This window comes from Geotrypetes seraphini, chromosome 3 (genome assembly GCF_902459505.1).
Source record: "Geotrypetes seraphini chromosome 3, aGeoSer1.1, whole genome shotgun sequence".
In the NCBI taxonomy this organism is placed as follows: domain Eukaryota; kingdom Metazoa; phylum Chordata; class Amphibia; order Gymnophiona; family Dermophiidae; genus Geotrypetes; species Geotrypetes seraphini.
Window position 1 is genome coordinate 412,176,854 of NC_047086.1, and position 24,441 is coordinate 412,201,294.

Consider the following 24,441-nt stretch of genomic DNA (forward strand, 5'->3'; position numbering starts at 1 on the left):
ACACCTGGAATGCGCTTCCAGAGGGCGTGATAGGGCAGAGTACGGTACTGGGGTTCAAGAGGGAATTTGACAACTTTCTGCTGGAAAAGGGAATAGAGGGGTATAGATAGAGGATTACTGCACAGGTCCTAGACCTGTTGGTCCACCGCGTGAGCGGACTGCTGGGCACTATGGACCTCAGGTCTGACCCAGTAGAGGCATTTCTTATGTTCTTATGTAAAAAGACAGACATATACATCTATTCTAGCACCTGTTAATATAACGGGCTTAAAGACTAGTAGTTTATAAATCTTTCTTTTATCCGGCAGATACATGAAGGCAGGAGTCCCAGCATATGTAACAGCAGCAGGAAGTTGCAAGTCAGCTGACCCCGGCACCTCTCTTCCTGCTGAGAGATCGGGTACAAGACTGTGGGCCACAAAATAGCACCCGGGGGACTGCGAGTTTGAGACCGCTGCTTTACATGGATGGAAAAAGGGGACAATGTCTGGAAAGCAGTATATACTAATGCTTCAAGTATGGGAAACAAGATTCTGGATCTAGAAGCTGTGATTGAAGAAGAGTTGGATATAGTGGTGGTCACAGAGACGTGGAATCTCCCTGCTGTGATCAGTTTAGTGGCCGTGGCAGGAAACTCTTCCCCCTCATTTCACAAAGGCAATGAACAGAAGGGATGCCCAATCCCTGTTGCCGGGACCCCAAAGTCAGCCCCCTCACCCCCGAATGTCTGCGGGAGGAGGAGTGCCCAATACCTCTTGCCACTACCACCCCCCAAGACATCCCCCGGCAGGAGGGATGCCCACTTCCTCCTACCGGAACCCGCCAAGATCATCGGCAGGAGGGATGCACTGTGGGATGCACCAGGGAGGGGGCCTAAGGCCCTCTTTGGCCCAGGTGCTTAAGGCCCCCCCCTTAGGAGGGGCCTTAGGCACCTGGGCCAGCCGGAATCTTAGGCCTCTCTTCCAGTTCATTCTGGGATGCGCTGGGAGTGGCCTAAGATTCCGATTGGTTAGATCCCTTAGGCCCTGGCATTCAGAAAGCTAAAGGAGGTGCACCAGAGGAGGAGAGAGAATGATAATAAGCACAGCTCTGGAAAGAAACCTTTGGATGATGATGTCTGAGGATTTCAAGGTGATGAAACAGTGTTTCAAGGTGGTGGCTACAGCCAGAAGAATGTTAGGTGGCATAGATTGGGATATAACTAGCAAAAGAAAGGAGGTTTTGATTCCCCTCAGAGTTGATGGCAGGGCCCCACTTGAAGTACTGTGTTCACTTTTGGAGGCCATATCTTGCTAAGGATTTAAAAAGACATGTTGTTCAGAGAAAAGTGATAACGGCATGGGGTTTAAGCCACAAGAAACCTGAAGATGCATACCCTGGAGGAAAGAAGAAACAGGTACAGACATTCAAAGATTTGAAAAGTACTAAATCTACAACAAATCTTTCCTGAGACAGGAGAATCTGTTATCCGGCACCCATGGGGCTTGGTGGATGGTGGAGAACTGTACATAAGAACATAAGATTTGCCACTGCTGGGTCAGACCAGTGGTCCATCGTGCCCAGCAGTCTAGTTATTTGAGAATTAATGTAAAAATAGTTGCGTCTCCCTTCCCACCTCACTCTATCATTCCCCACCCCCACTTGAAGCTCCAGCATCTTCTTCTCTTCCCCTTTCTCCCTCCACAGGTAGCTTCTAGTCATTCCCAGCAGGGCCTTTCCTCTGCCATGTCAAAAGTGATGTGGCAGAGGAAAGGCCTGCCGGCCCCTGGCCAAAAGCTGCCTGTGTACCAGCGCTTCCTTTGCCGCTACAGCATCGGGTGAGTGAGGGAGTGACGGGGGTTGTCAGGACCAGCTTTGCTGCTTTGGGAACAGAGGGAGGGGATTGACAGAACCGGCTCTACTGCTTCAGGAACAGAGGGAGGGAAGGAGGGAGATTGGTGGCTGCCATGATGCTTTGGGAGCTGAAGGAAGGAGGGAGGGAGATAGTGGCTGCTGCGTTGCTTCAGGAGCTGGAGGGTGGAAGATTTGTAGTTGTTTCTGATGCCTCTGGGGATGGAGGGAGGGGAGGTTATTGGGTCAGGAGCACCACTTTGGACATTGTCTTAGGAGCGCAGGAGACAATTTTTTGCCAGTTAGTTGAGTGCTGGTTATTTGAATACCGATTAACTGAGATTCTACTGTATTGTTTAAGAATGAATTTAAGAGATTTCTTCTTTTTCAAAATACAGCAGTTAGATTGATTTTCCAAGTAAGTCAGTTTGAGAGGGCTATTCCTATATTGCAGTGTTTCTCAGCTCGATCCTGGATACTCCCTTGCCAGTCAGGTTTTCAGGATATCCACAATTAATATGCATGAAAGAAATTTGCATATAATGGAGGCAGTATATGCAGGGTAACCTAACAATTACAACATTACAAATAATAAAAATTAAACATTACCATAAGAACATAGAACATAAGAACATAAGCAATGCCTCTGCCGGGTCAGACCTGAGGTCCATCATGCCCAGCAGTCCGCTCACGCGGCGGCCCAACAGGTCCAGGACCTGTGCAGTAATCCTCTATTTATACCCCTCTATCCCCTTTTCCAGCAGGAAATTGTCCAATCCTTTCTTAAACCCCTGTACTGTACTCTGCCCTATTACTCCCTCTGGAAGCGCATTCCAGGTGTCCACCACTCGTTGGGTAAAGAAGAACTTCCTAGCATTCGTTTTAAATCTGTCCCCTTTCAACTTTTCCAAGTGTCCTCTTGTTCTTTTATTTTTCGAAAGTTTGAAGAATCTGTCCTTCTCTACTCTCTCTATGCCCTTCATGATCTTATAAGTCTCTATCATATCCCCTCTAAGTCTCCTCTTCTCCAGGGAAAAGAGACCCAGGGGTAGGCCATTCCAGTCCTCGAGAGCCAGAGCCAGGTCAGGTTTTCAAGATATCCACAATGAATATGTACGAGATGGATTTGCATGCACTGCCTCCTTGAGATGCAAATCTATCTCATGCATATTTATTGTGGATATCCTGAAAACCTGACCTGGCTCCGGCTCTCGAGGACTGGAATTGCCTACCCCTGCCACAGCCTAACATATAACTAGCATCTTGGGAGACCTTAGTGTACATACTCCAACTCCCTTAGAGAAAGAAATCACCAATATTAAGATGCAGGCAGCAGTAAGATGGGGGCTAGTCCGTCTTTTGCACTGAGTGTCACATGTTTAATTATTTCCCAGTTGGTGAAAGATTTTATGTGTGCGCTTGGTGCAAAGAGCTCCTAGCACTTAAGGAACATGTCTGATATCTTGAGGCTAGAGTAGCAGACTTGGGAGGAGCTGAGGGAGAGAGAGAGGTACATAGAGGAGACCTATAGGGATGCTGTAGAAAGTCCTATCTCCAGTCTGGCAGCCTCTGTGCTGACTCAGAGGAGGGAGGTCTTCTTAAATGAAATCATCACCTTGGTAAAGTGGAAGGCAATTCTGTAGCCAAGACTTGCCCACCAGAGGATGCAATGCTATCTCATGCTGAGGATGTGTCTCCAGGGGCTTCTGCCTAGGAGGGAAGAGTTAGGACGGAAGTTATAGTGGGAGATTTGATCATTAGGCATATAGATAGCTGGGTGTTTGGTGGACGTGAGGATCACTTGGTCACTTGCCTGCCTGGTGTGAAGGTGGCAACCACACACATCACCTAGATTTTAGACAGTGCTGAGGATAAGTCTGCTGTCTTGGTACACGTGGGTACCAATGACATAGAAAAATGTGGTAGGGAGGTTCTGGAAGCCAAATTTAGGCTCTTAGGTAGGAAGTTACAATCCAAAAACTCCAGGGTAGCATTTTCAGAAGTGCTCCTTGTTCCATGCGCAGGACCCAAGAGACAAGCAGAGCTCTGGAGTCTCAATGCATGGATGAAGCGATGGTGCAGGGAAGAAGGTTTTAGATTTGTTAGGAAGTGGGCGATACTGGGGAAGGGGAGTCTATTCTGCAAAGATGGGCTCCACCTTAACCAGGGTGACACTAGGTTTCTGGCATCAACATTTAAACTGGAGATAGAGCAGTTTTTAAACTAGAAACTGGGAAAAGGCAGGTCGCTCAAAAGAGTATGGTTCAGAACAAGGTATCTTTAAAAGATATCATCATAAAAGGGAAGACAGAGCATCGTGATAGCGAGATTGGAATACAGGGCACAGTAGACCAAGTTTCCTTAAATACAGGCAGGCTATTTTAAAGATTGCAACTTATCCATGCTAACTGCGGAGCAAATTGTAAATAGAGAATATGAATTGAGATTGCAAGGAGGGTGACTCAGGAATAATATCACAAAGTACTTTTTCACAGAGAGGGTGCTAGATGCCTAGAATGCTCTCCTGTGGGAGGTGGTGGTGATGAAAACTAACAGAATTAAAAAATGAATCCTCTGTGGAAGGCATGGAATCAAATAAGCTTTGCAATGATTAGATAGCAACAACAGTAATTGAGAAGAAATGCCAGTGCTGGGCAGACTTCTTGATTTGTCCTTGCCATTTTCAGAGTAGAAATCCTAGATCAACTATGTTCTAACTGCTTATATGGTATTTCCTTTTGAAGTCCAGAACGATACAGATAAAGGTGCACCCAAATCTTTTAAATCAGATAATTGGCACAACTTCCGTATCTTTTTTTGCCATACTTCCTTGATCACTAACTGCACTCTCTGGTACACGAAGATTCTCTCTGTCTGTCATTCTTCTGTGTCCCTCATTTATCACTATGTCTGGTTTAGAATGAGTCCCAGGCAATTCTCCACCATTCTGGTACATCAAGCCTGAGAATGAATAAATAAGAGTGCTTCACCTTCACTCCATGTGCTGAACTCTTTACTATGCCTCAGGAGCTGAAGGGGAAAGAGCACAGGACAAATTTGAGAGAATGAATTAGCCTGTATTTTATAATGAGAGGCTCATTCGCATAAGATCAGCTTATTTTGTAGCTCTGGATTTTTAAAAATCCAAGCTAATTTGTTTACTTGGCTCTTTCTTTAACATTGTCTTATTAAGTCAGCCCATAGGAGGCGAGTCAGAGCATGATGCTGAATTACTGAGTTGAAGATGGCTCACAAAGTTTCTGAGAGTTAAGGGTGGCAGGTGAAGACCACATGGACTATTGATTCTGCATATTTCCACAGTGCCAGGGTAAAGATGTGTTTTCTAAGGCAACACTCAAGTATTTGAGCTGAACTCAGGGTAGACTTGCTTCTGCACTGATTAAACAACTTACTGTCCACTCAACTCTACCTCCCACTAGGTATGAACTGGGACACTCAAATAAAAAAACGACAAGGCTGCCTTTCCGAAATCAAAGACTGGATAACAACGAACAAGCTCCAACTTAATGCATCCAAACTGAACTACTCTGGATTCACAAGAAAAACTGCTCCCACCCTCGCCCAGTCTTCTCCTGGGATAATACAACCCTCAAAGCTAAGGATCAAGAACGTAGCCTTGGAATCACCCTACATGCAGACCTATCGCTAACGAGTCATGTCTCACAGGTAGTAGCAACCTCCTTCTACCACCTACGACAGCTACGGAAAATTCATCCATACTTCTCAGAAGGAAAATTCACCCAACTGCTCTTTGCCTATGTCTTATCACGCATGGACTACTACAACACACTGCTAGTTGGACTATCTACAATGAACCTACAAAGATTGCAACATGTACAAAAAGCAGCAGTTCGCCTTTTGAAGAACCTGTCTTTTCGCGACTGTCACTCCAGCTCTGGCTGCTGTATACTGCCTACCTATTCGGAAACGTTGCATTTTTAAAGCTCTTACACTAGCTTTCAAATTCTTCAACAGAATGGTCCCATCCTACATGGCAAAAAAAATCTAACAATATACATCCTCAACTGACCCCTGCGATCACAAGCCGAAAGAAGATTGTCCACCCCACCGGCACAAACCCTCCTACTAGAAAGTGCCCCAAAACACTTCTACTCACACTTCCTACCCAAATTATGGAACAGAATCCCACCAACCATTAGATCACCGACAGGCTTACTAAACTTCAGGAAAATGGTAAAAACCCACCTTTTTACCTGACTCTTGCAAACACACTTCTAACCTCTATTTCTACCTCAGCAAAATTATTCTGTCACACTGAATGTGCCCTACACACTTGACTTGCCCTGTATCGGTAGCATGGAATATTGCTACTCCTTGGGTTTTGGCCAGGTACTAATGACCTGGGTTGGCCACCTAGAGAACGGGCTACTGGGCTTGATGGACCATTGTTCTGATCCAGTAAGGCTAGTCTTATGTTTTTACAGGCAGAACTAAGTCTCAAGGTGCACAATCGGTGCGAAACTATGCAAGATCTTATCTCCCTATTACATGTACCCAAATCCATTAATAATAATAACTTTATTTTTGTATACCACAACAGTTCAGAGCGGTTTACAGAGGAAGAGACTGTACACAGACAGCGATGTTACATACAAGACATTCAGATTAGTTGTCCTATACTTCGAATGTATTGCAATTCTAGCTGCTTTATTTATAGGGCCTATCGGTTGCATGCTACTGAGCTCAGCCCCCAAATCTTGTATTCATTCCTCCATACTAGTGCTGCCTGATTCAGGAAAAAAAATTTCAATTTGATTCAGCCTACTAGGATTTAACAGAGAAGGGAAAAGTCTTTTTTTTGTTTGTTTATTTTGGATAGGAGAGGGCAAAGGGGGTGAAGAGGCTATAAAATAAACCCACCAGGATGTTTAAAAAAAAACAAAACAAAACCCAAAACACCCAATTGGGCAGGAAAATCGAATCAAAATCGATTCAATAGGCTGAATCAAATTGAAATTTTTTTTCCTGAATCAGGCAGCACTAGTATGGAGGAATGAATACAAGATTTGGGGGCTGAGCTCAGTAGCATGCAACCGCTCACATTCGCGGTCTAACACCAGCTCTGACAGGATACACATTTCAAATTTGACATACTGTAATCACAAAACAGAAAATAAAATTATTTTTTCTACCTTTTGTTGTTTGGTCAGTTCCTTCCTCACTGTCAGGTGAACATCATACATCACATCTTCATCCTACTCTCTATTTAGCCCTTTTTCAGTCTCTATAGCATGATTCATATTCTCATAGCACAGCCGCTCCAACACCTCAATGGTCTTCTACATCTTATTTTCACCCACTGCCCGACATCCTATTTCTGAAAACTCATCATTGAGTTTTTGTAACCCAAACATATCCATATCATCTAAGTGTTCTCTGCCATTTCCAAAATGTTGATGTAGCCATATTCTGCAAGCTCTGGACTGGAGCAATGAATGTAGTTTCTGGGTCGAGAATACAATACTTCCTTAACTTTTTCAGCAATCACCCGGAGAGAAGGTTGCAGGATTATATCTGGACTGGCTGGGATTTGAACACACTTCTCCAATTCTATAATAGTCATCAAGATTAATGTGCTGAGAATCTGGAATTTTCATGGCACTTATTAGGTCTTTCCGGAATACCTCTGCGGGTCTCTTTTGTTCATTTCCTGAGGGTTTTGACTCGCTCCTGTATTTAGCGCAGGAAGAAAAAGAAGAAAATTATTTCCCCTTTTACTAAACTGCGTTAGCAGTTTTTAGCGCTGGGAGCCGCGCTGAATGATCCTGATGCTCATAGAGTTCCTATGAGCGTTGGGAGCAGTATAGGACATTCAGTGCGGCTCCCGGCGCTAAAAGGAGGCAGCGCTAAACTGTCACTGTTGCTGAAATTCTGGTGGCGTTTCATCCTGATGCATCCTGGGCTCTTAGCAGGACAGAGCATGGGAGTGATAATCTCCACCACATCCGGGCCACAGCAAGGGCCAGAGCAAGAGGCCATGGTGACGGTAGAACAAAAGGTAGCAGGGTGTGCACAGAAATCTCCACCACATCCGGGCCACAGTAGGGGCCGGAGTGAGAGGCCACGGTGGCGGCAGAACAAATAGCAGCAGGGTACGCACAGAAATCTCCACCACATCCAGGCCACAGCAGGGGCCGGAGTGAGAGGCCACAGTGGCGGCAGAACAAATAGCAGCAGGATACGCACAGAAATCTCCACCACATCCGGGCCACAGCAGGGGCCGGAGTGAGAGGCCACGGTGGCGGCAGAACAAATAGCAGCAGGGCACTCAGAAATCTCCACCACATCTGGGCCACAGCAGGGGCCACAGCGAGAAGCCACGGTGACAGCAGAACAAATGGCTGCAGGGCATGCATAGAAAACACCTGTTTCAGTTATTCTGAGCCAGTGGCGGTGAACAAGAGTCTGTTCCTGGTCTAGGCAGAGGCCTAACCAGCAGCGGGAGATATGTTAAAAATAAAAGTAATCCAAAAACCAGCGACAGTGAAAGAAGGAGAAAAGCCCCCTTGCAATCTGAAGGCATGGGGAGGAGGGTCGGTCACTGAATCGGCCAGGCTGATTTTTTTTTTAAACTAATCGATTCAAATCAATTCACCCAGTGAATCGATTTGAATCAAAAATCAGGCAGCACTACTTCATACATTTCATATGAATTATCCCTCTGCTGCTGTTCTTCCTTTTAATCTGTTGCTCTGAATATCTTATATGTGAATTTGCATCCTTGTTGCCCATCGTTTGCCATGCTATTGTGCTAAGTTCCCAAAACATGTACATAAGAATTTCTATTACTGCTCTTCATCCTTTCAATTTGTTGTTCTGTTTATCTGCTGTATATGTAGTTGTAACCTTGTTGCTAACCCTTCTACTGTGTATGTAAACTTGTAATCCATTCTGGGTTCATCTGGGAGGACGGGATAGAAATGCAAATAAATACATAAATAATTCAGGACAGAAGTCGGAGGAGTGATCAATGATGAAGTAGCCAGAAGGATCCATGGTGGGAAACAGTAAAAATGAGACAAGACAAAACCACCATGTAGAAACATAGGGGCAGGCTATTTAATGTCAATTTTTTTTCTATTATGTTTTGCTATACTTTAAGGTAAAATCATGTTCATATCTTGCTTTTCTCTCTGAAAAAATTAAAAGGCAGATTACAAAAAAATAGAAACAAAACAGGATAAAGACATTTTAAAAATGCAAAACTGTGTGTGTAAAATTATGAGGCTCATTTTCAAAGCACCTAGATTCATAAAATACCAGAAATTACTATGGGCTCCTTTTACTAAGCCGCGTTAGGGCTTAACGCGTGAATATTGAGTTGGCGTTAGTTCTAGAATCGTAGCGCGTGGTAATTTCCTGTGTGCGCTAAAAACGCTAGCGCACCTTAGTAAAAGGAGCCCTGTGTGTCTAAGTGCTTTGAAAATGAGCTCAACTATATCCCTTCTGAAATAACTGAAGTTCATAGGATCCCCCATTCCCCACCCCTCTTCTCCATCAACTAGTCACTAGAAAGGGCTGACTTATAAGTAATACTGTACATTTAAAATGAAATCAGTAACTGTGTCAGGCTCCCAATCCTAATTCTCTTCTAGATCGTATGCTGAAGATCAAATCTAAAAAACATGAATTTGATCAAAACAAAAGAGGAAACCCATCAATGCAAATGAAAAGGCCTCTTGGCAAACACTCACCTGCATTAAATATGTGCACATCTATCTGTCGTAATGTCTCATAATCTTCTCCAGAGCAATAGCCTCCAAAGGAATAAATCTTGTGTCCAACAGCCACAGCAGCATGATTGACTCTCCGTGGACCTCCTTCCAAGTGCACACTCCACCGCAACATTCCCATCCACCCTTGGCACACTGCGTACACCAAAATCCGCTATCACAGTCCCATTGCCATGTTTAACTGCAAGAAAGAGGGCAGGGTGAAATATTCAGAAGCAAATTCTACTCCTTCTATTATTTGCTTGATAAATATATTTGTTCTGTATCTCAATTGCACTATTATATTGTCTGCTAAATGCATTGTTTCTCTGTTGCCTTCTCATTCAACTGTTCTGCTATAGTGCACCCCTGTGTTCTATACACCATGTTCTCAATCATGTATATTTTCTAACTGGACACACATACCTTCTAGCACAGGAACAAAGTTTCTTCTAAAGTCCTGAGACCCCTCCCCCATCTCTCATCCTATGAGATTTCAATTTTCCAATCATTTGGACACTATCAGCAACGACCTCCACGGATTGTCCACACAAGCAAATCCTGCTCACCACAGGAACTCCCGACTGCACCACCAATCCAGTACCCTGGTCTGATCACCATTTGATCACATTCAACCAAGCCTACACAACAAATCAACCATCAGCCAGGAAACAAACCCAACATAAGAAGATACATGACAATGATGATATTAACTTAGAGGATCAGATGGTAGCTGATATGGACTCTAACTGAGGCTCCCTTTATATCCGGTGCTGGATACCTTTTTGTTCAACTTTGTCACCTACTGTGCGCAGTAGACTACTGAACTAACCCATATGGCTTGCTAATGTTCATGATGTGAGGGACCCTGGTGTGGCTGTTCCCTTGGATGGGTGGGTAGGGGGGTGGGCGAGGGGGGGTTGTTTTGTATTCATGTTCTGGATTGAAGTTTTTGTTGGTGTATTTCTTCAAATTAATAAAACAGATTTAAACATAACTTAGAGGATCTCTCCACAGGCTTTTCCAACCTAGTGGGAACATTAAAGTGGAGAGATCACATGATGCCGAAGAGAGAGGCGGTGCCGAAGAGAGAGGAGAGAAGGAGAGCAGGAAGCAGAGGAGACAGGCAGCATTGGTGCCGAGCACCGAAGAAAGCAGGAGGACAGTAGGCTCGGGGTAGCGGCGAGAGTTCGCTCCGCCCCCCCCCCCACGCGTCACAGGCAGCGCCGGACTCCCCCTTGAAAAGGGGAGGAGCCAACGGCGCCCAGCCGTTCGGCGCGCGGCGAAGGCGCGCGGTAAAGGCGCTCGCCTTAGCGAGAGCGCCTTTGCGAAGGGCCTTGCAAGGGACGAGCGCTACTCTCAAGAACACCAGAGGAGAACAGACCGGTAAGGAACCGACAAGCACAGAAGATAAGGAAGAGACAGACACAAAAGAAACCAACCCGCACATACAATCAAGGTGAGGTAGAGCAGAGACAGCACACACGAGAGAGACAACAAGGCAAGAAACACAAGGAAGCAGCAGGCAAGGGACACAAGCACACAAAGGCACAGACAGACTCACTCAAATAGGAAGACTGCAGTCAGGAAGTCAGAAGGTAAGGGGGAGGTAGGATCAGTAGGAAAAAGAGCAGCAGTAGGTCACAACAAATCACTCAGACAACCCACGAGTGACGCACGAAATGGAAGCCCAAGGAAGTCAGAAGATGAGCTTTCCTGTCTTCTGTATCGACTGCAATATGTATGACTACCTCCCTTCGGGGATCCAGGCATACATTTGCGATCGATGCATGGAGATGGATAACTTGAAATGTCAGGTAAGACTATTGGAGGGAACAGTGATGGAACTCGAAGACAGAATCCGAGCACAGGAGAAGATTCTAGTGGAGCACAGCCCAAACGACGAGGTCAAGGATCTAGAAATGTTCATAGAGGAAGCCCATCAGCACCACGTAGAGATCCCAGGGCTGGAAAACTGTACTCAGGAAACCCAAGTGAGGAGAGAAGACACCCATGCAAACACAGAAGAAAACGAAAACGAGGTAGGAGACAACCGCACACCAGGAGGAATAGTGAGAGCACAGGAAGATGTCCCCCCACCCAAAGAACAGGAAACAATTTCAAGAGTATCATTGGAGGAAGATGACAGGCCCTACTCCAAGGACGTGGACCTACGCCCCCCAAGGAACTCCCGAATAAAGAAGATGGGGATCATCGTAGGTGACTCCATTATACGACACGTGGACAGCCACACCGCAGGAGGAAGAGAGGACAGAGTCGTCACCTGTCTGCCTGGAGCAAGAGTAAAGGATGTGACCAACAGGATCTCCAGGATCATAGATGGCGCACGGGGAGTGGACACCGCTGTGCTTATCCACGTGGGAACAAATGATGTGAGCGGGCGGAAGTATGACAGGGAAGAGATGAAGGGCCAGCTCCGCTCACTCGGAAGACAACTGAAGATCAGGGAGGTGAAGGTGGCCTTCTCTGAAATCCTCCCTGTACCAAGAGCAGATGGAAAGAGACAAGGGGAATTGCAAGTGATCAACGCCTGGATGAGACGATGGTGCGAAGACGAAGGCTTCGACTTCGTGCGCAACTGGACGGCGTTCTGGGGAAAAAGCAAGTACTACAGAAGGGATGGACTACACCTCAACAAGGAAGGAGCAAGAGTTTTGGCAGGCAACATGAAGAAAGCAATAGAGAAGGCTTTAAACTGAAGGACAGGGGAAAGCCGACAGTCGACCACCGGTCGATGGCACGGACAACAGGATGCCCCGACGTAGGAACAAAGGACTACTACTCATACACAAGAGAGGTCGACCTCACAGCCAACAAAGGAGAACAAGCAGGAAGGGACAACTCAGACACAGGAGGGGATGACCACACAGCAAACATGGGAGATAACACAGGAGCAGTAAAGGATACCGTAAATGAAACTGTAAGGACAGCCAAGAGTAGAAGGTCCAAAAAGGTAACACGAAGGGAACTTAGATGTATGTATACAAATGCTAGAAGTCTAGGAAACAAAATGGGAGAACTAGAGACGATAGCAAGACATGAGAACATGGATATCATTGGCATAACAGAAACATGGTGGAATGAAGAAAACAAATAGGACACAGTACTACAGGGATACAAACTATATAGAAGGGATCGAGAAGGGCAGAAAGGTGGAGGTATTGCCCTATATGTTAAGGAAGGAATAGATTCTGTTGGAATGATTGCAACAGACAGGAAAGAGAAGCTGGAGTCCCTCTGGATCAAAATTCCTGGTCACAATGGCGCAGATACAAAAATTGGCCTTTACTATCGTCCCCCAGGACAGGCGGAGGTCACTGACTCAGAAATGATGGAGGAAATCAAACAAGTATGCAAGACAGGCAATGTAGTTATATTGGGAGACTTCAATTTCCCAGGAATAGACTGGAAACTAGGAGCCTCCAACTGCGGCAAGGAGGCCAAGTTCCTGGAGGTACTAGGGGATTGCTTCCTGGAGCCGACTAAACGAGCCGACAAGAGGCGACGCCACCTTGGACTTGGTCCTAAATGGTCTCACCGGACCGATAACAGAAGTAGAAGTCATGGTTCCACTGGGAACGAGTGATCACAATGTAATCAACTTTAAACTTGACATCGGGAAAGGGAAACATGCCAAAACCTTAACCACCACCTTAAACTTTAAAAAGGGTAAATACGATTGCATGAGAGCCATGGTAACAAAACGACTCGAGAAGATGGTGGACAAACTTGAAACAGTAGATCAGGCATGGTGCCTATTGAAAAATACTATTGCAGAAGCACAAGATCTCTACATTCCAAGGATTTCCAAAGATCGGAGAACTAAAGGCAAAGGAGAACGGGCATGGCTTACCATACAGGTAAAAGAAGGACTCTTTCAAAAAATGGAAATGCATGAAGACAACCGAAGCCTGGAACAAACATAAAGATGAACAGAAGAAATGTCACAAGGCGGTGAGGGATGCAAAACAGGACTATGAGGAAAAAATAGCCCAGGAGGCCAAAAACTTCAAGCCCTTCTTTAGATACGTGAAAGGGAAAAAACCTGCAAAAGAGGCAGTGGGACCCCTGGACGACAAGGGAAGAAAAGGGTACATCAAGGAAGATAAACAAATCGCAGACAAACTAAATTCCTTCTTTGCGTCCGTCTTTACGAAGGAGGACACCTCAACAATACCTGAAGCGGAGAAACTGTTTACAGGAGAAATAGAGGACAGCCTCACCACAGTTGAAGTGAACTTAGATCAGATATACTACCAGATCGACAAACTTAAAAGTGACAAATCCCCTGGACCGGATGAAATTCACCCGAGAGTCTTGAAGGAATTGAAGGTTGAAATCGGAGAGTTATTGCAAAAACTTGCAAACCTGTCAATCAGAACTGGTCAGATACCAGACGACTGGAGGAAAGCGAACGTCACGCCAATTTTCAAAAAAGGATCGAGAGGAGAACCGGGCAACTATAGACCTGTGAGTCTTACGTCTGTCCCCGGCAAGATGATTGAATCACTGATCAAGGATAGCATAGTTCAGCACTTGGACACACACGACTTGATGAAACCCAGTCAACATGGATTCAGGAAAGGGAAATCGTGTTTGACGAATTTACTCCAATTCTTTGAGACCGTGAACAAGCAAATTGATAGTGGAAAGCCGGTGGACATAATATACTTGGACTTCCAGAAAGCATTTGACAAAGTTCCACACAAAAGACTTCTCAGGAAACTACAAAGCCATGGCATAGAGGGAGATATACAAAGATGGATAGGCAAATGGCTGGAAAACAGGAAGCAGAGAGTAGGCATAAATGGGAAGTTCTCAGACTGGGAGAAAGTGACTAGTGGTGTACCCCAGGGCTCGGTACTTGGGCCGATCCTTTTTAATATTTATATCAATGACCGGGAAAACGGAACATCCAGTGAGATCATCAAGTTTGCAGACGACACAAAACTCTGCCGGGCAATCAGATCGCAGGAGGACAGTGAGGAACTCCAGAGCGATTTGTGTCAGTTAGAAAAATGGGCGGAGAAATGGCAGATGAAGTTCAACGTGGAGAAATGCAAGGTAATGCATTTAGGCAGTAAAAATAAGGAATACGAGTACAGAATGTCAGGTGCAACTCTGGGAAAAAGTGAACAGGAAAGGGATCTGGGTGTACTGATAGATAGGACCCTGAAGCCGTCGGCACAATGCGCGGCAGCGGCAAATAAGGCAAATAGAATGTTGGGCATGATAAAGAAAGGAATCTCGAGTAGATCGGAGAAAGTTATAATGCCGCTTTATAGGGCAATGGTCAGACCCCATTTGGAATACTGCGTCCAACATTGGTCTCCCTACCTAAAGAAGGATATAAAACTGCTGGAGAGGGTGCAGAGATGAGCAACTAAACTAGTGAAGGGTATGGAGAAACTGGAATATGAGGATCGACTTAAAACACTGGGATTGTTCTTCCTTGAGAAAAGGAGACTGCGTGGGGATATGATCGAGACCTTCAAAATACTGAAAGGAATCGACAAAATAGAGCAGAGAAGATTATTTACATTGTCCAATTTGACACGGATAAGAGGACATGAAATGAAGCTAAGGGGGGGCAAGTTCAGGACTAATATCAGGAAGTTCTGCTTCACACAGAGAGTGGTTGACATCTGGAATACTCTCCCAGGGGAGATTATTGCGGAATCGACAGTCCTAGGCTTCAAAAGCAAACTAGATGCATATCTCCTTGAGAGAGGCATATAAAGATATGGTTGGATATAAAATAAATCTTCACACAAAAAATTATTCCAATATGTATCCACTACTACAGAGGAGTGAAATGTGAGATAAGTATAAATTTATAAAAGGAGAAAAGACCTCAGTTTCTTCCAGGGAAAGAAAAACGTTCACCTGGAGGACCTCTATGTCAGCCACGTTCAGCTATAGGCAGCATAGGAAAAAACATCCCTGGTCAAAAAACTCCTTTATAAGATTATATCTGAAAAACTGTTAATCTGCAGTCCAGAATATCAAAAATCACTTATCTCTTTGATTCACTGTCCTCCAGGTGGGAACTGAATCCAAACAGTTCAATTGATATTCCACCACGTTGACTTTCTTGCAAACATGGGAAAGGATATATATATAAGACTCCCGACAGGCCCTGTTTCGCTAAAAGAACGCTGCATCAGGGGAGGTCTCTAAAAAGATACAATATCACCATATAAATATTTTTCAAAATATTTCAATGCAATAAAAAAGTAATTCACAGTTACTTACATAGAAATATCGAGCTACCGCTTCACAGATTCTCTAAAAAGAAATGGCTGCCCGGCGTTCTAGGCAGGGTTTAAAAGGAGGGTCATACTGATTTTTGAACCAATCCTCTTAAAGGGGCGTAACTTCTGAAGAAAAACAATTTCATTTCAAAAAAAGGCACGCCATTCAATTCTAGTATTTAAACCTGTGGGTGTGTATGATTTTAATTTAAACACCCATTTTTGTTCACGTTGTCGAAGGAATGTATGAAAATCACCACCTTTTTTCCAAGGAGATAACTTTTCAATAATCCAACATTGCATATCGGTAAACGAATGATTGTGGTCTAAGCAATGTTGTACCATTGGTGCCTCAGTTTTTTTACAGCTTAAGCAGGATCTATGTTCGATCACACGGGTCTTAAATAAACGAGAGGTTTGTCCTATATAAATTTTCTTACAAGGGCATTGAATTGCATAAATGACACCTTTGGAATCGCACGTTGTAGATGTTTTAAGTTTGTACATTTTCTGATCTACTGGGTTAATAAAATGATCACAATTTAACGTGATCTGACATATTGAACAATGTCCACATTGAACATGACCAACTCTCTCATCACCATTAGTAACCATAGGTGGATCTAGGGTTCCTCTACTCGTTGGACAAATAGTTTCTTGAAAATTTTTATTACGAGAGTAAGCTGTCAGTACTTTAATATCCCTAAAACAGGGGTGAACAGCTAAGCAATTCCAGTATTTTTTAATAACTTTCCCAAATTTTCTTGCTTGTTGAGAATGGTGTAACACACAGACTAGTTGATCTTGTTCTGATTCAGGTTCCGTGTATCGTAGTAAATATTCTCTATGGTTGTTCAGTGCTCTAGTATAAGATGTTTTAATACATTGCTCAGGATACCCACGATCTGCTAATTTTTTACCTAAAATATGCGCTTGTTCTTTAAATTCATGTTTGGTTGAACATAATCTCCGATAGCGCAAAAACTGCGAATTAGGCAAACTTTCTTTTAAATGTTGAGGGTGAGAGCTGGAAAATTCTAGGAAAGTATTCCTATCCGTTTCTTTCCGGTGTACTGAGGTATGGATATAAAATAAGCCAGGTGTATACCTAGCAGGGCCTCCGCGTGTGCGGATCGCCGGACTTGATGGACCGAAGGTCTGATCCGGAGATGGCGCTTCTTATGTTCTTATGTTCTTATGCCGTGAGCAGGTAAGCAGCTTGACTTGCCATCTCCGGAACTTCATCCCCTCACAAAAGTGGGAATTCGAGTTCTACTATCAGCTTCTTGGAGCTCATATTTGTTGGACACTTTATGGACAGATTTTTAGCTAAAAACACCCTAATGATGTCTACGAAAACGGTGAAAAAAAGATCGGGACAAAGTGAAAATCGGCAAGGAGAAAATGGCGGATCTGCTCCGTGGTGAGCCTACACAGTTTACGGCCGAGACCTTGGCGGAATTAAAACAGCTGATATCACAGGCTCTGAGTCCCAGTATGGAGCAGCTCTCGACTCAGTTGACCAAATTAGTCCCTTTTGGAAGATAACTCCATGAGGGTTCGGAACTTGAAAATAGAGTATCTACGGTGGAGGATGGTGCGCATGTCATGGAAGCTGAGGTGGAGCTCATTAAAACTCAGTTGCACAGTCACCAAGAAAAGCTGGAGGATCTAGAGCAGTGGTTCCCAACCCTGTCCTGGAGGAACACCAGGCCAATTGGGTTTTCAGGCTAGCCCTAATGAATATGCATGAAGCAAATTTGCATGCCTATCACTTCCATCATATGCAAATCTCTCTCATGCATATTCATTAGGGCTAGCCTGAAAACCCGATTGGCCTGGTGTTCCTCCAGGACAGGGTTGGGAATCACTGATCTAGAGAACAGATCCCACCGAGGAAATTTATGATTTATGGGCTTTCCTGAAACCATCGTGGACTCGGTCCTCCTTTCAGTGGTACAGTCTTGGATCGCTAGTGAGCTGCCCATGCCTTCCTCTCTAGGCCCAGCTAGATTTGAACGCATGCACAGAGTGGGGCCTCGTAGAGGAAAAGATCAGCGTCCATGAGTGGTTATCGGCAAACTGTATAACTACCGCCACAAAGTTGAACTCCTTCAGGACTATCGATTGAGCAAGGAGCCCCTACACTATGATTCTGTTCCCATCCGGATCAGCCAGGACTATTTGGCAGCTTTGACTGACAAATTAAAAGTTTTTTATCCTATGTGCTCAAAGTTGGTGGAACAGAAGTGCCGTTTTCTGTTTCTCTACCCTGCACTTTTGAAGATTCAGCATGAAGGAAAATGGCATGTTTTTGATTCTGTGACCCTTGCAGAGGAGTTTATTAACATGCTGGAAGTACCGACAACTTCACAACTTGAGGTTTATGAGGACAGTTTCTACTCTGTACAGCAGGGATGATGCCAGATTGCCGAAATATAACAGGCAAGCAAAGACCCATCTTATGTTAATAACAGCTTAAGTGCCAGGTGCCCATCAAGGACAATTCCACAGTAGTCGCCAAAAAGTCTTGAGAAGATCTGTACCAGTCATTAATATGTCTCATAATACATGCAACCGTTAGGTACCTGACATTCAACAGATCCAGGCCCTCAAAGCGCCTAGGTGTCTGTACAATGTGAATGGGAAGATGTGCCCACTTACCCTGCCACAGGTATGTCTGCAGGAGAGAATACTGTTTCTTCTCATTCTTCACTTTAAAGAATAAGGGAAGCAATTGAAATATATAAAGCCATTTTGGCACCAGAATCATGCTAAATAAGTGAACTCGGCCCAAAATGGACAGCGGGTAAGCTCTCTATTACTGCAGTTTAACATTGGTCTCAGACATTAAACTAGACACATTCACATTATACAGTACAGATAAATTAACAGGAATCTGAACGCCCAGATATTTCACTGCTACAGTCTCCCACTACAATGGAAACGGTCCCACCCAGCGATTTTTAACCTCCAGCAGCAAAGGCAAAGCCTTAGATTTGAAAACATTTAAGAGAGAAACCTGACAGAGTACCATAAACAGCAGTGACATCCAACAACACAGGTAAGCAAGTGGTAGGTTGGGTTAAGAGAATCATGAGTTCATCTGCATATACCATGACCTTCACTCGAAGGGGATGATCATCCACCCTGGTAATGCGAGCATCTGCCAACAGGGTCCACAACAGGGATTCCAAAGATATTACAAACAACAAAGGAGATAACGGACACCCCTGCTGCGTACCCCTAGTGATTGCAAAAAGGGCCTTGCGCATTCCATTTATCAGTATGTAGGCCAGAGGTCCAGAATACAAAGCCCTTACAGCTGTTAGAAATGGGCCCCCAAAACCCATATGCTCAAGTGTAGTGAACAAGAAAGCCCAGCACACTGACTGGCTTAATGTTACATCAGGGAGTGCTAAGGAGGTAAAATTCCTAGACGTCATAAATGACTGCTTCTTGGAGCAACTGGTCCGGGAACTGACAAGAGAGGGAGCTATTTTAGATTTGATCCTTAGTGGAATGCAAGACATAGTACAGGAGTTAACTGTGTTGGGTTCACTGGGAAATAGTGATAAAATTTGAGCTGACACCAGGAGTAATGTTGCAAAAGAAATCTACTGTAGAGGCGTTTAATTTTTGAAAGGGCGACTATGATAAAATGAGGAAAATGTTTAAAAAGAAGCTAAAAGGATTAGTTGCAAAGGTTAGGACTGTAAACCAGGCAAGGATGTTATTTAAAAATACCATCATGGAAGCCCAGACCAGATGTATTCCACATATCAGCAAAGGTGGAAAGAAGAGAAAACGAGAGCCGGCGTGATTAAAAGGTGACGTGAAAGAGGCTATTAGAGCCAAAAAAATCATCCTTTAAAGAATGGAAAAAGGATCCGAATAAAGAAAATAAGAAGAAACACAAGCACTGGCAAGTTATAGGGGGAAAACACCCTCCAGGGATTCAAGACAAAGTTAGACAAGTTCCTGCTGAACCGGAATGTGCGCAGGTAGGGCTAGTCTCAGTTAAGGAACTGATCTTTGACCAGAGAACCGCTGCGTGAGCGGACTGCTGGGCACGATGGACCAATGGTCTGACCCAGCAGCGGCAATTCTTATGTTCTTATGTCAGATGCAAAGCATTCATAAAGACAGCTAAGAAAAAATATGAAGAGAAACTTGCCAAAGAGGCAAAAACTCATAACAATTTCTTTAGGTACATCAGAAGCTGAAAACCTGTGAGGGAATCTGTGGGACCACTGGATGACCAAAGAGCGAAAGGGGTGCTCAGGGAGGATAAGGATATAGCGGAGAGACTGAATGAATTATTTACAAAAGAAGATGTAAGAGATCTACTTGGAGTATTGTGTTCAATTTTGGAGACCGTATCTGGCAAAGGACATAAAAAGACTTGAAGCAGTCCAGAGGAAAGCGACGAAAATGGTAGGAGGTTTGTGCCAGAAGACGTATGAAGACAGACTGCAAGCCCTGAATATGTATAGGAGGGACAGGGGAGATATGATTCAGACGTTCAAAAACTTAAAAGATATTAACATAGAACAAAATCTATTCCAGAGAAAGGAAAATGGTAAAAACCAGAGGGCATAATTTGAGGTTGAGGGTGGAAGATTCAAGAGTAATATTAGGGAATTCTTCTTTACGAAGAGGGTGGTTGATGCGTGGAATGCGCTCTTGAGGGAGGTGGTGGAGAGGAAAACGGTGACAGAGTTCAAACAAGCATGAGATGAACAAAAAGGATCTCTAATTAGAAAATAATGGGTATACATTGAAAGAACTAAAGCCAGTATTGGGCAGGTTTGCACTGCCTGTGTCCCATATATGGACATTCAGTTGAAGACAGGCTGGGGAGGGTTTTGATGGCTGGGATGGTTAAGATGGGCTGGAGTGAGCTTTGATGGAGACTCCAGTAGATGGAACCTAAGCACACTACTGGGCAGGGCTTTGGGTTTCTGGCCCAGAAATATCTAAGAAAAAGGACCATTTAAATTAAATTAATTTTTGGAGCATGTATGGTTGTGCAGACTGGATGGACCATTCGGATCTTTATCTGCCATCATTTACTATGTTACTATGAACAGGAAATGGTTTTCAAGGGTGATGATGCGGAGGAACTAAAAGAAATCTCGGTGAATCTGGAAGATGTACTAAGCCAAATCTACAAGTTAAAAAGTGATAATCACCGAACCGGATAGTATACATCCCAAGGTACTAAAAGAACTCAAACATTAAATTGCTGACCTGCTGTTAGTGATCTGTAACCTGTTGCTAAAATCGTCTGTAGTACCTGATGATTGGAGGGTGGCCAATGTTACACCGATTTTTAAAAAGGGTTTCAGGGGAGATCTGGGAAATTACAGTCCAGTAAGCCTGACTTCAGTACCGGACAAAATGGTGGAAACAATTATAAACAAGAAAGACCTGAGGGCTGCCGCATGAGCGGACTGCTGGGCAGGATGGACCACTGGTCTGACCCAGCAGTGGCAATTCTTATGTTCTTATGCTCTTACTGTGGGGTGGTCTGCGCCACAAAGGCGGTCCTACCTTCCACAGCAAAGGACCTAGGCATCACAAAAGTCAATGGATATGAAACAAACAGAGGAACCAGGTCTTGGACTCCAGGAGTTAAAATGTCACAATTTATTGGTGTTCAAAACAAATCAATAACACAATAAAATCAAAATCCAACAGATGCCAGCAAAATAAAAACATCAAAATTGTACTGTGTTTGAGGTAAACAGACCCTACATGGTCCATGTTTCGGCAAAGCATTGCCTTCCTCAGGAGTCCTAGAAAATAATTAATAAGAATTACAACCACACAAAAAAGCAGAAAAAGAAAACCAATCAGAATTTGAATATAAACAATCCAATATAACAAAAACAAGAATGTTAAAGATGCAGTGGGTCAAAATATGTACATCCATAATCCTACATAAAATATTAGTGTTTTAAAACAGCTGACTCCAAAAATGACTATGCTTTGACCATTTCTTAAATAAGAATACGGGAGATCACTAATATACTCTTCCATTGCCCCCTCCACTATGTTGTGGTTGCCGACCCCCACAGAACACAATTTATTTTCTCACAATCTGTTGTATAAGAGTTCCTTTTGGCAGTAGCCACCATATCTGTTCTGGTATAGAGTGAGCATATATTTTTCTATTCTTTTTTCATTACAAGGTTATACAATCTGATGCCTGTAGGCCTGTTCCAGCACACTACCGTCTGTCTGAACACTAGCCTACTGTGTTAAGGTTTGTCCCTGTCTATCTGAATGCTTGTTCATTGTCTTAAGGTCAGTGGGGATCTTTACTGTTTTTATGTCTGTCCTATTTCTTGCGGCCTCATTGTAGCATTGCATGCAATTTTTTCTGCTTTTATGTCTGTTAAAATAATTTTTTGAGGCTTCATTGCAGCAATGTATGCAAATTTTGATTCTATTGGCTGCCTGTTTGTTAGTGACCATGTTACATGTAGTGGTGGCACTTCTCATGTACTTCTGTGGTTTTATTGCAGTATTAAGATATGGCATTTTATGATATAGCCACAATGATTTATAACATACAGCCAAAGCATAGTAGTTTTTGGAGTCAGCTGTTTTAAAACACTAATATTTTATGTAAGTTTATGTAGGATTATGGATGTACATATTTTGACCCACTGCATCTTTAACATTCTTGGTTTTGTTATATTGGATTGTTTATATTAAAATTCTGATTGGGGTTTTTTTTTTGTGTGGTTGTAATTCTTATTAATTATTTTCTAGGACCCCTGAGGAAGACAATTCTTTGCCGAAACACAGACCGTGTGGGATCTGTTTACCTCAAACACAGTACAATTTTGATGTTTTTATTTTGCTGGCATGTGTCGGATTTTGATTTTATTGTGTTATTGATTTGTTTTAAACACCAATAAATTGTGACATTTTAACTCCTAAAGTCCAGGACCTAGTCCACTGTTTTGTTTCATATCGGAAACAATTATAAAAAAATAAAATTGTGAAACATGTAGACAAACATGATTTAATGAGCCAGACTCAGCATGGGTTCAGCCAAGGGAGATCTTGGTGCGCTAGCGTTTTTAGCACGTGCTAACTATGCACTAAACAAAAAATACTAGCGCAAGCTCTATGGAGGCATTAGCGTTTAGTGCATGCGGTATTGTAGTGCGCGCTAAAACCGCTAGCGCACCTTAGTAAAAGGAGCCTGTAGTGTATTTAGATTTTCAGAAAGCTTTTGACAATGTTACTCATGAGAGACTCCTGAGAAAATTAGAGTCATGGGATAGGTGGCAAAGTTCAGTTGTGGATAAGGAATTGGTTATTGGATAGAAAACAGAGAGAAGGGTTAAATGGTCATTTTTCTCAATGGAGAAGAGTAAACAGTGGAGTGCCACAGGCATTTGTATTAGGACTGGTGCCATTTATTTATAAATGATCTGGAAATTGGAACGAGTTAGGTGATTCAATTTGCAGATGACAAAACTGTTCAAAGTTGTTAAAACGCATGCGGATTGTGAAAAATTACAGGTAGACCTTAGGAAATTGGAAGACTGGGCATCCAAGTGGCAGATGAAATTTAATGTGGACAAATGCAAAACAATGTATATTGGGAAATCACAATTACCGGATGCTAAAGTCCACCTTGGGGGTTAGCACCCAATAAAGGGATCTGGGTGTCATTGTAGACAATACGATGAAACCTTCCACCCAATATGTGGCGGTAGCCAAAAAAACAAACAAGATGCTACGAATTATTTAAAAAAAGGGATGGTTAACAAGACTAAGAATATTATAATGCCTCTGTATCGCTCCATGGTGCGACATCACCTGGAGTATTGCATTCAATTCTGGTCTCCTTATCTCAAGATACAGCGGCACTAGAAAAGGTTCAAAGAAGAGTGACCAAGATTTTAAATTTCAGCAGCGGGGAAGTGGTACTTGGGAGAATTGGGAACTGAGGATAGGTCTTACCATAGGATCCAGCTGAGCAAGGAGGACTGCAGTTGGGAATAAGGGAAGGACATGCTGCACAGGCTGGGAGGGAGTTGAGAAGGACAGAGGCTTCATGGGCTGGGGGTTAGGAAGGAAGGGAAATAGAGATGCTGCTGGTGGGTGAGGGAAGAGAAAAATAAAATTCTTGGACATAGGTGTGTGGAGTGGGCGGGAAATCGAGAAAGTATGCATGGGGAAAGGCAGAAAGAGGGAGAATTGTTGGACATGATAGTGGTGAAGAGGAGGGAGGAAAAAATGTTACATTGGGAGGGAGGAGAGATGACTCAAAGAAGAGAGAGATGTCAGATTCCTGAATGGGAATGAGGGGAGCGAGAGATGCCAGACTGTAGAAAGGAGAGAAGGAGAGAGATGTTACACCTTGGGAAGAGGGAGGGAAGGAGAAAGAGATGCTAGGCTATGGGAAGGAGAGGAGATAGAAACATAGAAATAGACGGCAGATAAGGGCCCACGGCCCATCTAGTCTGCCCACCTTAATGTCCCTCCCCTACCTTTGCCCTGTGAATAGATCCCATGTGCCGATCCCATTTGGCCTTAAAATCAGGCACGCTGCT

The 24,441-nt window shown here is 43.8% G+C and overlaps 1 protein-coding gene across 1 annotated transcript in view; it reads right to left on the minus strand.

Moving 5' to 3' along the window:
* KLHDC3 (kelch domain containing 3) overlaps window positions 1–24,441 on the minus strand; it is a 223,131-nt gene that overhangs the window by 175,539 nt on the left and 23,151 nt on the right. The window contains 1 exon segment of the mRNA XM_033937707.1: window positions 9,567–9,786. Coding sequence (XP_033793598.1) covers window positions 9,567–9,726 — 160 coding nt within the window. The 5' untranslated portion in view covers window positions 9,727–9,786.